General features: G+C 47.1%; 1 protein-coding gene across 3 annotated transcripts in view; it reads right to left on the reverse strand.

The window, feature by feature from the left end:
- The window catches only part of MYO19 (myosin XIX), a 264,615-nt gene that overhangs the window by 195,193 nt on the left and 54,109 nt on the right, over positions 1–15,313 (reverse strand). For 2 of the 3 annotated variants that reach the window (XM_073666532.1, XM_073666534.1), the window contains exons 4-5: positions 2,666–2,779; positions 1,656–1,788 (exon numbers count right to left, since the gene is read on the reverse strand). In XM_073666532.1, coding sequence (XP_073522633.1) covers positions 1,656–1,788; positions 2,666–2,779 — 247 coding nt within the window. Of the gene's footprint in view, positions 1–1,655; positions 1,789–2,665; positions 2,780–7,078; positions 7,204–15,313 lie in introns of those variants that run through there. The other variant, XM_073666533.1, reaches the window with a different exon arrangement.

Consider the following 15,313-nt stretch of genomic DNA (forward strand, 5'->3'; position numbering starts at 1 on the left):
GTTAAGTCCCTGAGCTGGGCGGTTCCAAAGTTTCCTCTGGACACCTCCAATTCAGGGTTGTTGGCTTCCGGGGATGTTGCCTCATCCTCATTCCCAACCAGCACACAAAAGGGAAACCCATCTGCTGCGATAAGGTTTCTTTTGGTGCAACCTGGTTGTTGTCTGGACAACCTGGCTTCCTCCCTCTCTCCCACAAGTCCCAAAACTAAGCAAAGTCCAGCCCTATTATAACTGGGTGTAACAGGTCCTTGACTATGCCCACCTCATGGGACTTGGCGCCACACATTTTGTCTCTATAACCACTCGGGCCATGGGTACAACGGACGCCGACCTTTTTCCCCAGAACCAGCCAATGAGGAATTGTGACTCTTACTAGGGTTACCAAACTCCCCAAGTCTCCAAGTCCCCAAGTCCCATTCACTGACACGAGGCATGCTTGCGGTCCCTCGCCTGGTTGAGGGACAACACTGCAGGCAGGATATGCAAAGTACGAACAGCGCCGTGCTGTGCTGCAGTCCATTGGCTCGTTTGTCATAGGTCAATGGGCGGCTATGTGAACTGGGGTGTGACATCTGCAACATACTATGTTATTGGGTGGGACCTTTGGCAGCAACTCAGACCTTTCCTGGGCTCTAGGACACCCCCAGATGTGGCTCTAGTTCCCCTCTTTTGGGTGTCCGCCCCCTTTGGGAACCCCAGTATGGAGAAACTACGACCCCTGGCTTTCCCAACTCTCCACTGCCTGGTACCTTTCCACCAACCCCACCAGGTCATCGGCCTTACGGGGATCTCACTGGGCCACCCAGGCTTGCACCGACCTCGGAAGGGAGTGGATGAACCTGTCCATGACGACTTTCTCCACCATCTGTGCTGGGGAGGAAGATTCAGGTTGCAACCACTTTTGGAACAGGTCTAGGAGGTCGAACATTTGGGACCGGGGAGGTTTGTCACTGCAATAAGCCCAGTGGTGCACCTGTTGTGCCCTGACAGTCACACTCACTCCCAAGCACACCAAGATCTCCGTTTTTAACTTGGCGTACTCTTTTGCGTCCTCATGAAAGAATAAAGTTACGTTAAAACCAAGCACACCATTGTTTTTCTTATGAAATTCTCAACAAGTTTGATGTGTCACACGACCCTCTTACCATTGAAAAAAATAAAGTTTGATCCAAAATGGCCGCCGTGGTCACCACCCATCTGGAAAAGTTTTCCCCCTCCCTTATACTAATTTATCACAAACAGGAAGTTGATATCACCAACCATTCCCATTGTATTTAGGTGTATCTGTATAATATAACCAATGTAACCTGACGGCAGGCTGGGCTTTATAGGTGCACAAACATAGTAGACAATGCCATCAGCACACCACGATTCATCCTGTTGCTGCAAGACCTGCTCCATACACACAGCGCAGTTTCCCATGTAGAGAACTTACAAAGTATTTGCCTAAGTTCAGCAGATGATACTAAACGTATTGCTTACAGCTATTAACACATAAGAAAACACAATTTCTTTGGTGTTACTTTGCTTTACCTTGCATTTCTTAGGAGTTAATATAATACTGAGCACAAAAGTATTACTAATATAAATTACCATAATTTATTACATTCACTGAAAAATATATACACACAAAGCCAAGATAAATGCTTGTTTACCGAAAGCTTCCAAGACAGGATTAGAATCAAGCACTCGACTCTCTATTCTCTCCAACATCTTGTGTGATCCCTGTAAGATGCTAGGAGGAGCAACTGCTGTGTAGAACTTCATTAGGCATCGAGTTGTCCATGTCTATAACACAAAATACAAAACATTGCAAACATTCCATTTAATCTTACTTACATAATTTGATTTTATTAGATGTAGGGGGATGTAGGGAGCTCCAAAAGAGAGCCAAAATGTATATTATAGATTTGAAGGGGTTGTCCGGTCCACAACAATAAGTCTGCAGTTACTCTGTGTGACTGCAGACTTATGAATCCCCCCAGGGCAAGCACTGTGCGCTGCGGGGATTTGCCGGTTCTGAGCTGGGACCGGTCGGTATGTATGTACTTGTATGGAGCGAGGCTGCGTCGTCTAGTCGGCCACGCCCAGTTGTGCGTATGGAGCAATGCCACGCCCACTAGACGGGGCCTGGCAAGGAGTATGTATAACACATACATACCCTTCGGTCCCAGGTCTGAAACCGGCGAATCCCCGCAGTGTACAGTGCATTCACTGGGGGGGGGATTCGTAAGTCTGCAGTCACACAGAGTAACTACTGACTTATTGTTTTAGACAAGACAACCCCTTTAACTCTTCCTAACATTTACGCCAAGTGTATTGACCAGCACTCTCCTTTAAAAGTGTCCTTTACAAGTATTCCAGCACTGCATTATGCTTGTCCCTGACCGCCCTGCTGCTTGCAATGTGAGGTACTTCATACATGTGACTATTACATCCATCAACTAGTCTTAGCAGTCATGTGTTGTACATACCAGTATTACTGCTAAGGCCTGTGATTGGCTGCAGCAGTAACTTGAACTATGTAAATGAAGCCAACAAATACCACCTTGGTGACAGGCCTGGCACAGCGGGGGATTTGAAAGGTTGAGTTATTTTAGTACACTATACCAATCAATGGCTGCTAATAAATATATTTCATAAAATCCTTTTAAAGTTATTTTACCTTTCCTGCTCCACTTTCTCCAGTAACAATAATAGACTGGTTTATGGGATTTATCCGATTTTGGACATTTCGGTAAGCTTGTTCTGCAACAGTAAAGATGTGTGGTTTACTGTTCTGAAAGAAATTAAAAACGGACCATTAGATGGTGTAAAAATCTCAAATTAACAAACCATAAAAAGAGTTAAGCTAAAAGTATATATAAAATATACATACAGTGCCTTAAAAAAGTACCGTACTTGTACTTAGAGAACTTTTCCACATTTTTTCATGTTACACCCACAAACTTAAATGCATTTTATTGTGATTTTATGTGATATACCAACACAAAGTGGAAAGTATTTGTAAAGTGTAAAGGAAATGATGCCTGGTTTTCTAATCATTTTAAAAATATAAATCTGAAAATTGTGACGAGCATTTGAATTCAGCCCCCTGTAGTCTGATACCACTAAATAAAATCCTCAGTGACCAATTGCCCCCAGAAGTAACATAATTAGTAAATGGAGTCCATCTGTTTGTAATATATTCTCAGTATAACTACAGCTGTCCCGTGTAAGCCTCAGAGGTTTGTTTGAGAACATAAGGGAAAAAATGAAAGAAATTAACTGGAACATAAGTTGGTATGCATGCAACATCTAGGGGCATGTTCAAACTGACCACTAAACAGACAAAACCTAAGATAAAAGCAAAATGAGCAAATACCCTGCAATAATTAAATAAATACCAATAGTGCATGAAAATAACATAGGGTACTTAGCTAACTTTGTGTTGCTAAAAAAAACGTAAAAGCCATCCAACCGCGTCCAGGTGACCCTACTTGGGATGGTCCTAAAGTCTAGTATTTTTTTGGACACCAGAAGGTAATATATGTCTGCATTATAGCACTGAATTATGATTAATACATATGGATATAAGTAAGATCTATATTATTCAGGGCTTATGACTACCATATCTGAGGCTATATGCACATGTAGCGTTTTTTATGCGTTTTCGCGGCGGTTTTCCAGCGGCGAAAACGCTTGTTAATAGACCTGCCATGCATAGCAATGCTAATCCAGATGTGCTGTGCACATGATGCGGAAATTTCCGCTCCGGATTGGTATTAAAAAACGCAGCAGGGCCATTTACAGCACGATCTCGCGGCGAATTTGCGCCCATTGAGGTCCATTGAAACGCAGCAAACCCGCAGGTATATGTGGACTTGCTGCGTTTCAATTAAAGTCAATGGCCGCGAATTCGCAGCGGAAATGTGGTGCAGGTGGCACCGGGGTTGGGGAGAGGGACTACAACTCCTCTCATCCCGACCGCCACTCCCACTGCGTCAACCCTGCAGCGGCTCCTGACTGTGGCCATGTACCCAAACTCACCCGCAGAGTGTCAATTTCTGTAGCGGACACGCTAGTCTCCACTGCAGATTTTGACCGATTGAAGTGTCATATGAGGTGGATTCACATGTACGGACAACAAAAGTGCGGCATTAGAACACTGCATTTTGGACGCAACAAAAATACACTGTGTCCAAATTGCTGCTGAGTGCTGATCGGGGGGACCGAAAGGCTAAGGAACCAGCTCTGAGATGTTAATTATGGCCAGGGACCATGTTTGCAAATGGCACCTTCCCAGGCTAAAAATAGCAGCTCACAGCAGCCGCATAAATTACATGAATAGAAATGCTAATGAAGATTGGGTGAATGGGACTAGCTGACACCTAGCTCTTTTGTTTGGTTATGACAACGTGTCAATCAGACCTTTTCATGACCAAACTTAATTAAAGTAAAGTAAAGAGTTAAATAAACACACAGACACAGAGTAAACACTTTATTTGAAACACAACAGACACATTCTTTAATCATTCAAATTAACCAATATACTCACCCCAGTTCTGATGGTAATCCAAGGTTTAAGCAATGTCCCACCAAATAACTTTATTTAGCTCCAAAAAGCATTCATTGATGTACAAAAACGCTTCAAAAAACGCATTAAAAAATGCATGTAAAATCAGAATGTGTTTTTCCTGCCAAAGGAGATGCAGAAACGCTCAGGAAATTTCTGTTTCAAGTACGCATCATGCGCACATAGCTTTAGAGGTATTTTTAAATCTATCCCTATTACTCAGCACTATGCACAATCTATGTTTGGGATATATCTTTTTTTTCTATTTCAGGTCTGATGGGTCAAATATACAGTCATATGAAAAAGTTTGGGCACCCCTATTAATCTTAAGCTTAATGTTTTAAAAAAATTGGTGTTTTTGCAGCAGCTATTTCAGTTTGATATATGTAATAACTGTTGGACACAGTAATGTTTCTGCCTTGAAATGAGGTTTATTGTACCAACAGAAAATGTGCAATCTGCATTCAAACAAAATTTGACAGGTGCATAAGTATGGGCACCTCACCAGAAAAGTGACATTAATATTTAGTAGATCCTCCTTTTGCAAAAATAACAGCCTCTAGTCGCTTCCTGTAGCTTTTAATGAGTTCCTGGATCCTGGATGAAGGTATTTTTGACCATTCCTCTTTACGAAACAATTCCAGTTCTGTTAAGTTTGATGGTCGCCGAGCATGGACAGCCCTCTTCAAATGATCCCACAGATGTTCAATGATATTCAGGTCTGGGGACTGGGATGGCCATTCCAGAACATTGTAATTGTTCCTCTGCATGAATGCCTGAGTAGATTTGGAGCGGTGTTTTGGATCATTGTCTTGCTGAAAGATCCATCCCCTGTGTAAATTCAACTTTATCACTGATTCTTGAACATTATTGCCAAGAATCTGCTGATACTGAGTGGAATCCATTCGTCCCTCAACTTTAACAAGATTCCCAGTGCCGGCATTGGCCACACAGCCCCAAAGCATGATGGAACCTCCACCAAATTTTACTGTGGGTAGCAAGTGTTTTTCTTGGAATGCTGTGTTTTTTTGCCGCCATGCATAACGCCTTTTTGTATGACCAAACAACTCAATCTTGGTTTCATCAGTCCACAGGACCTTCTTCCAAAATGAAATTGGCTTCTCCAAATGTGCTTTTGCATACCTCAGCCGACTCTGTTTGTGGCGTGCTTGCAGAAACGGCTTCTTTCGCATCACTCTCCCATACAGCTTCTCCTTGTGCAAAGTGCGTTGTATAGTTGACCGATGCACAGTGACACCATCTGCAGCAAGTTGATGCTGCAGCTCTCTGGAGGTGGTCTGAGGATTGTCCTTGACTGATCTCACCATTCTTCTTCTCTGCCTTTCTGATGTTTTTCTTGGCCTGCCACTTCTGGCCTTAACAAGAACTGTCCCTGTGTTCTTCCATTTCCTTACTATGTTCCTCACAGTGGAAACTGACAGGTTAAATCGCTGAGACAGCTTTTTGTATCCTTCCCCTGAACAACTATGTTTAATAATCTTTGTTTACAGATCATTTGACAGTTGTTTTGAGGAGCCATGATGCCACTCTTCAGAGGAGATTCAAACAGGAGAACAACTTGCAAGAGGCCACTTTAAGTAGCTTTTCTCATGATTGCATACACCTGGCTATGAAGTTCAAAGCTCAATGAGGTTACAAAACCAAAAAAAGCGCTTTAGTAAGTCAGTAAAAAGTAGGTAGGAGTATTTAAAACAAGAAAATGATAAGGGTGCCCATACTTATGCACCTGTCAAATTTTGTTTGAATGCAGATTGCACATTTTCTGTTAGTACAATAAACCTCATTTCAAGGCAGAAACATTACTGTGTCCAACAGTTATTACATATATCAAACTGAAATAGCTGTTGCAAAAACACCAATTTTTATAAAACATTAAGCTTAAGATTAATAGGGGTGCCCAAACTTTTTCATATGACTGTATGTAGAAATAATGACTAATGTAACATTGATACCTCTTATTCTATTGCCCTAGGATATTGAGTTTTATGTTATATTCCCTTTATTTGTAATGTTATCACCTGCTTTTATTATATGTGTATATTTTATATGGATTAAATAAAAATAAACTTTTTAACATATGGTAAGTGTGGTCATACTTGTAAGTTTTGCATCATATCCTGTTGGTGACCACTTTTTTGTGATTATTATTCCTCTAGCCTACTGGCTTGCTGACATTTTTTGTAGGTTTTCAGGTAAAATGAAGGCCAAAAAACCCCAAAACATAAAATGATGAGATGGAGAACGAAGATCTTGATGCAGTAAGAAAATATGTAATTTAATTTTGATCCGGCAAGAAAAGGTCCAACAGTTCGACCAACATCAGTCTTTATCAAGGACACAATAGGCATAAATCAGATTAGAACAAACAAGCCAGCAAATTTTTCAAAGGATATCATGTAGTCAAATGCACTAAGGTATGTGGAGTGGAGACTTGTATTGTAGAGGAGCCAGGTAGCCGTGGGTAGGTAAAAACATTTTAAATATGTGAGAATAGGTAGTTACCTGGAAGTTTGGCTGCAGGGACAAAATGAAATTGGATTCTTCTGGCTTCTTGACTGACATCCTACTCCATACACACTGCAGGACAGAATGTCAGTCAAAGACCAGGATTAGAGCGCGGACTGTTCATAGCAATAGTCTTAATGACTGGAAGCAGGGAGAATATAGCTTCATTTTATGCCTCTAGCCAATTTTGCACTAAGATAGTCAAATAAACATAAAATTATATTTACCCGTAGATTACCACTATGCCTGTGGGAAAATACAGTTTTCTCAATCGCCTCATTGGGTAACACAGAAACCATGGGATAGGCTGCTGCCACCTAGAGGCTGACTCTTATTATTACATCATGAATGAAAATTGGCTCCTCCCTAGCAGACTATACCTCGCCTGGTAGCATCAGACCTCCTCAGACCTGTTCCAAAGGTTTTGGCACGTTACGCTAGGGTTTTTTAACCTTCTCTTTTTGCATTTCAGATGGATCGAAGGGGTAACAGTGTAATTGTGCAGTTTGTTTTACCCCGCATAGTGACGAAGAGTACAGCCTGCAAGGTGAAACCTGTGTCCTCTTTCATCGAAGTGGCTGGACCTTGTACCAATCGGCGATCATGTACTGGGGCAGTGGTCCGCTAGCCCAGATGTCTCCTGCCCACCAGCTCCTCATAGCACGTATGTTGCATGGAGCCAAAGATGGAAGTTCCTAGATCTTCAGGACGGTATGAGTACGTCCCTTTGAGGCATCCCATCCTTCCTCCATCCTCCTACTTTCCTTACAAAAATTAAATAAATAATAAAAGAAAGAAAGGGGAGGAAAAGGATATCTCCTTGTGTTGAGAAGAGGTGGGTGAGGTGACTCGAAGGTTAGGGGAGAGAAGGCCATGGTTTGGGGTCAGATTGGGGCTGGCAATCCGGCTGCAATGATTTGGGCTATAGCTGGGCTTAATGTAGGTGGATATGTGCAGCATGTTTTGTGCTGCTTACCTAGGCAGGTGTGTGTGGCAGGCTGTAGGGCCACAGCGTGTTCAGGGCAGTACAGCCAGTGCTTCAGCTGGCCATTCTCTGTTGGCTGAGGTTGCTACCACTCTGCGTTGATGTCAGGGAGGGAGTGCAGCTTCCGGTTTGAGCAGGCTCGCCCTCCAGGCTATTAGCTTCAGGCGGTCTGTCAGTGGGAGCTCAGCCAATCCAGATGTGAATGCTGCGCCCACCCTGCTAGCCCCACCCCTTACAGTTCCGGCTGCGCCATCTTTTGATAATTTATTCTCAGAGGGATGCCGGACATTGCCGCCCTGCATTCCTTCCTCTCCCTTGGACTGAGGCGTTGCTACTTTCCACTTAAGGAGACTCCTAATGTCACCACCAGCTGGTGTTTTATGTGGGACTTCGCCTAGGAAGCAGGTCTAGGTAGTCTGTTCAATCTGTAGCCTATTGAGTCACCTACAGTATACCCTCCCCGGCTTCTCTTGCTGATGTTTGCACAGGGGACCCCTGTAGTGGGTAAGGGGAGTGTGCCACCACCTGGAAGGGGCGCATTCAGTGACAAAAATAACCAGGGCTTCCCAGACTCTGGCTATAGTTGTGGAAAGGTTACCAAGGACTACTGCTCCCAGGATTGAGACCGTTGCGAGTGAGTCAGACCCACCAGCATGGCTGATCACAAAGGCGATCCAAGCAACATCGATTCAGTTCATCGTCAAGATCTCGGTCCATTCCACGGGGAAGGCGCATGCTATCTCTCACCCCCTCTCAAGGGTTACATTCCCCTCAACAGTCAGACCCTAGTTCAAGCTCTGAATCTGTTCGGGATCCCCATCAGGTGGGTAAGTTAAGGTAGATGGTAGAGAGTCTTGTTTAAGCTGTGGACTTGTTGTCACGGGTGTGTCAGAGGTGACAGACAGTCGCCCAGCAGTGGTTTGCAGGAGATCTCCACGTTTGGCAATGCAGACAGCTGAAGCAGCATCACGTCCTCTCGGAGTCTTGAGGCCGTGTGACCAGTTGAAGTTCTTCTAAAGCTAAGTTGTTATTCCCCTGTGTTGTCTTCCCCTTTTGTCTCTAGAGTGCTAGCGAAGGTTGACTAGTGCTCATCTCCTTCCACCCCCAGCTATAGCCTTACACCAGGGACAGTAGGGCGAGGCACGTGATCGGCGACAGCTGCGGAGGCTGCATAGGGAAGTTAGGGGCAGACAGGGTGACACTTGTACAGATTAGGAAGTCACTGCTTCCCCCTTTCCCTAGTGTCTGGGCTCCCTTTCCCCTCTGTGTTGCATTCACACCTGGCGTGACATTATAACCGGCCGAGCACGTTTTGGAAAAAAAAAAAAAATGACACAAGATTGACATTTTTTTTTTTCCTTTGGGTGTTTTTGGGAGTGCACCTTTTCTTCCGTACTCCCTTTAGTATGGGATCAGTTGCAGAGCTCGCAGAGCAGTTCCGCTGTCTGTCTCTGGAGGTGAATGACCTCCGCTGTGAGGTTCAGCAGCAGTATCACCGGTTACAGGCCGCCAATGTAGGGGTTTCAACTGGTAGACCTGTCCAGTCTGAACCCAAGGTTGACCTCCAGGACAGGTTTTCAGGAGGTAGAGACAGGTTTTTTGTGTTTAAAGAGGCATGCAAATTGTACTTCAAACTTCGTCCCTACTCCTATGGTAATGAGGAGCAACGGGTTGGTATTGTAATCTCTCTACTGCAGAGCGATCCTCAGTCATGGGTGTTTTCGTTACCGCAGAATGACTTAGCCCTTAAAAGTCAATTTTGTGAGGGGCTTACTGAAAGGTTGAAATATGCCTTGGCTGTATATGATACCCCTCAGTCCTTGGAGGCTGCCATGTCTTTGGCCATACCTCTGGATAGGAGCCTTCGGGATAGACGGGTGCAACCTTCTTCTCTGGGGCCTTCTTGTCGGGGTTGTATACCTTTGCCAAGGGAGCGGTCTGGGGATGAACCAGTACTGGGGGAGGTGGAGGAACTTATGCAGTTAGGGGGTGTCTCTACATCATATATCTCCACGGAGATTCACAAGAAAAGAGGCGTATGTTTTTATTGTGGGAAAAAGGGACACTTTGTTGGGACCTGTCCTTCAATTTCTTTACAAAAGAAGACTCGTTTAACTCTTAGTAGTCTGGAGTTGGATAAACAAGGGGTGCATTTGTGGCCAAACTGCAGTTCCCACTTTGTCCTGACAGCAGAGGTGGTGCTAGAGAGCAAAACAAAAAAAATGTCTGTGTTTGTTGATAGTGGAGCCGGGGTCAGAATGGTTGATGCTGAGTTTGTGAAAACTCATAGTCTTGCTTGCTGTGCTTTAGCTGAACATATTCCCATCTTTGCCATTGACTCGGCACCATTTTTGCAGAACGCATTTACTCCGATTGTACATAATGTAAAACTGAGGGTGGGGTCAGTTCATTGTGAAATCATCCCTTGCTATGTTCTGGAAAATCTCCCTACTCCGTTTGTTTTAGGTATCCCCTGGCTTGTTAAACATAATCCGCTGGTGGATTGGCAAACCGGGTAGATTAATGAATGGGGAGATTACTACCATGAGAACGGTCTGAATGTTTCTATTGCTGCTGTCTCTATGGGGATACTGCCTGCTTTTCTGTCTGGTTTTGAGAACGTTTTTTCTGAAAAGGGGTGTCAGGATTTGCCTCCTCATCGTTCATATGACTGTCCTATTAACCTGACCCCCAGAGCTAAACTACCAAAGTCCAGACTACATAATATTTCTGGCCCTGAGAGACAAGCCATGAAGGTTTTCATTGCGGAAATTCTGGAGAACGGACATATCAGACCCTCATCTTTGCCCATGGTGGCAGGGTTCTTCTTTGTGAAGAAAAAAGATGGCGGTCTACGTCCCTGTTTAGATTTCCGGGAATTAAATCAAATTACCATCCGTGATCCATACCCTCTTCCTCTGATTCCTGATTTGTTCAGGCAGGTTGTGGAAGCTAAGGTATTCTCCAAGTTGGATTTAAGGGGAGCCTACAATCTGGTTAGAATCAGAGAGGGGGACGAATGGAAGACAGTGTTCAATACCCCGGAAGGTCATTTCGAGAGTCTGGTTATGCCTTTTGGCTTGACCAATGCACCTGCGGTATTCCAGCATTTCATAAATGATATTTTTCATCATTTGGTGGGGAGGTTTGTGGTAGTCTATCTGGACGATATTTTGGTTTATTCACCTGATTTTGAGACCCATCACGGGCATGTTAAGCTGGTGCTCCAGATATTAAGGGATAACAAACTTAATGCCAAACTAGAAAAATGTGTTTTTGCTGTTCAGGAGGTGCAGTTTTTGGGGTACTTGTTGTCATCTTTAGGTTTTCGGATGGATCTGGAGAAGATCCGTGCAGTCCTTGACTGGGAACGTCCAGAGAACCTGAAGGCCCTACAACGTTTTTTGGGCTTTACTAATTTTTTACAGGAAATTCATCCAAAATTACTCGGTGGTAGTGAAACCCCTTACTGACATGACTAAGAAGGGGTCTGATTTTTCCAACTGGTCAGGGGTTTCCCTTCAGCCTTTTTCTTCCTTAAAGAATCATTTTGCTACTGCACCTATTCTCAGTCAACCCGATGTTTCTCAACTCTTTATTGTGGAGGTCGATGCTTCGGATGTCGGGGTTGTGGCTGTGTTGTCTCAGGGTCGTCCCCTGGTAAATGGCGTCCATGCGCCTTCTTTTCTAAAAAATTGTGTTTGGCTGAGAGAAATTATGACGTGGGTAATAGGGAACTTTTTCCGATCAAATTGGCGTTTGAGGAATGGCGACACCGGCTGGAGGGGGCTGTCCATCCTATTACTGACCATAAGAACCTGTCATATCTCCAGTCAGCTAAACGTCTCAACCCTAGGCAAGCCAGATGGTCCGTTTTTTGACTATGTTCAATTTTGTTGTCACTTTTCGTCCAGGGGTCAAAAAAGTCAAGGCTGATGCTTTTGACGCGCCCCCTGGGCCTATGCTGTGCTGCTGTGCAGGGGGAATACCCGGAGCCGGATCGCTGGGGGTTGTAGTTCTCCGTGGCGGTGACCCGGTCCGTGCCCAGGGCGGTCAAACCAGTGGCAGTCTTAATGTTGTAATAAGTGTCCGACTACGCCACCCGTGGATTGCGGTCAGTGGGGACCGCCGCTGCGCTGCCGACCGCTGAGGCTGATGTTGGTTGCGCAGCCGAGTATGGGATAACTCCCCACGGGAGGAGTATTGCCTCAGGGCAGCTAATGTGAGAGATGATGGGAGTGATGGTGTGAGCGTCCCAGTACTAATGGTGCTGGTGCGGCGAGGAATCACAGAGACGTGCAGTTGCAGTTTTCAAAGCTTTACTCACGGTTGTTATTCTGGTCACTTGTGCACATGAGGGACAGCCTGAGCCGTGCTGCGTTCACCAGGCAAGGGACTCGGTCAACTCCCAAGCAATTCCAGAGTGTGGTTCAGAGCTCCCCTCTCTTCCTTTCTACTGGCCGTCCCCACCAGGGACCCACCTTTGTCCAGCTTCCTCGGGCCTTCTGTTGGCGAAACTTCTCTCCGGTTTCCCTGACCCTATACGGTATGCCTTTCTGGTGGATGTAGTGAGGGGTCGCACCAAGATGTGGTCACAACCTCCGGTTTTGGCTGAGGATTAGTCGCCTCCACCAATTTGGGTTCCGGTACCCTGCTCTGCCAACCCTTCACCCTGTATCTCCTGGGCATATGGGGTTCCTTCTGCCTTCGTGTCTCTGGGCCTTTCTCTGTGTTCCTTGCTTCCTTTCGCCTCTGTTCCAGTTCCTTTCTTACTTTCCTTTCTGTTCCTTCTCCTCTCTCTCTTTCTGCTGTTCCTGGCCTCACTCCAGGCCTGGCTCTGGAGCTGGGCCCAGACTGAGCCACAGCTCCCTGTCAGCCCTCTCTGGCTGAGCTCCTCTCTGAACTGACCACTGACCTAAGATGGTGCCCACCTTATATACCTCCTTCTGACACCCGAGCCCAGGTGACTAGCAACCAATGGGCTCCTACCTATGCCCAGAAACCCACCCCTATCTGCTCCTACACCACTGGGTTTTCCTCCCCCTCCCCACTCCAGCCAGGAACAGAAGCTGTCGTGCCTGCACTCTGTCTAGTGGGAGCACCGTTGGTCTGTTCCTCGGAAATGGGGTGTGTGTGGTGCATGCAGCTAACTGAGCCCTGGTCCACACTCCATCCTTACCCGGGAGTGGAATACCACACCTCTGGTTCGAGGTGCAATACCCCTGTAGCAGCCGAGTCCTCGGGGTGCTACATTCCCCCCTGGTAAATCACAGCACGTCCTCGGGCTGGAAAAGAGCAAAGACAATTTAAACATACAAGTTTTTAGAATGCATTCGTATATAAGACAATAACTTTTCACCCATCCCTTTATGGGAGGTATTCTTCTCTTTTTAACGTTACTTGGTACTCCTTTTCATAAAACATCTTGCTAATGCCACTGGAACTCTTTTAGCATATAAAACATCACATAAAACATTTGCATTATTATTCTAGCAGCATATAAAACTTTTCAATATAAAACTTTTCCAAGTAGAACATTCTTGAGCTCTGGCCGCTGTGCAACTTGTGACCAGAAAAAGGTGCAACAGTCCATTTAATCCTGAGGTAGACGTTGCGGTTTTTGTATAAAACCAGTAGGGGGCGCTTTAAGAAGCGCAACTATTTACAAGGGATTGGCCGCTCTCAGTCCTCGGCCAGTGGGGATAAGGGAGTGGCTGCTCACAGTCCTCAGCCTGGTAAAGGATATTGGGGTAACACGCACACAGGAAACTTTTTATCAAGAAACAGTTCCACACTAGTCCCAACGGGGACCACACTTCAATCTAGTAACAGTTCTTGTACCCTAACGGGTAACTATATACAGTTCCACTTTACCGTTTACTGGTAACGGTGTCCTCCTCGCTCTTCCGGGTAATCTTCTGGTCCGTCCGGATCCTCAGTGTATTCCGTGTCTGGGCGGTACTGCAGTTCCTCCTCTGTGAGCCGGTGAACATGGAGAGCATACAGTCCCTTTGCGCCCTTGTGCCGGGTGTAGGTGACCACGTCGCCGGGGTACAGGTCACGTCCGTGATGTCCCTCTGGCAGGTGGCTTTCGACGTCCCTTCTCGTGACGAAGACGTCGGTGTCAGCCTCCGGGTCTCTGATGAAGCCCCAGCCATGCTCCAGCTGGAACTTGACTACGTTCCCGGTGGCTCTGGGTCCGCGGATGGCGTGGGTGTCTTGTCAGGCCCTGCGCTTCTGCTCCGCGGTCCTGGCCTGGAGTCGCTGCTCCCTGATGCGCCTCTGCCGCCGCTCTCTCTCATACGTAGCTAGCTGCTGACGGCAGCACTCCAGGCGCTGGGCTTCTTCTGCCCGGGTCTCCTGGGTGAAGCCCATGAGGTTCTCACCAGTGGGGTCCCATGCAAACTGGGCATCCTCCGGCAGGGGTGGAGCGATGTTGGCAGGCTCCGGGGCCGGGATCAAAAGCTCACTCAGGGGTCGCTCTTTCCGGAGACGGGGGTTGGCGAACTCCGGCGGCCATTCAAAGGGTAGCCCGTCCGGGCTGGTATGTTGGGCATACAGGTCCGCGCCCAAGGATGGCACTATGGGCTTCGGACGGGTGGCAGCGCCCGGGGGTACTCGGCCTTGCGACCAGGCCGGTGGTCGCTTGTTGGTCGCGCACGGGGGTGGCACCGCCAAGGTAGGGGGCGCTGGTGAGGCAGCGGCGCCCGGGTGTGCTGGGCCTTGCGTCCTGGCCTGTGACGTCTCACGCTGTACGGCGCCAGGGTTCAGAGGGCACAGCGCGGGGCGGGGCGTGACGACGGTGCTTGCTGCCTGAGGCCTAGCTGGTGGCGGTGGAGGCGTGGTGTCAGGTACGGTCCCCGGGGCTTCGGGTCCCGCAACGGAGGGTGAGCGCAGGCTGGTGTTCCCCGGGCTTGGGGTGGTGGCGTCCCCATTACCTGCCTCGGTCTCCGTGGCCTCCTCCGCGGCGTCATCTGCAGCTGCCGGTCCCTCTTCTCCGCGCCCAGGGGTCAGCGCGCTGCCCGGTCCCGGCGGAGTCCTCTGCTGGTCACCTCCGTGCTGCTGGGCCATCTCCTCTCTCCACCCGGCAAACACATCCCGCTGCGCCCGGACCATTCTCCTGTTCAGATCTTCCAGCGCTGCGCGCACACGGTCCGGGTTTCTAGGCAGCTGGGCCAGCAGTTCCGTCAGGCTGCAGGGTGGTTCAGCTTGCAGCAGGCTGCGGGCCAGGGTGCTGGTGGAGTTTT

Source organism: Phyllobates terribilis, unplaced genomic scaffold, assembly GCF_046119375.1.
Source record: "Phyllobates terribilis strain yellow unplaced genomic scaffold, ASM4611937v1 Scaffold_2__4_contigs__length_985480577, whole genome shotgun sequence".
NCBI classification, from domain to species: Eukaryota; Metazoa; Chordata; class Amphibia; order Anura; family Dendrobatidae; genus Phyllobates; species Phyllobates terribilis.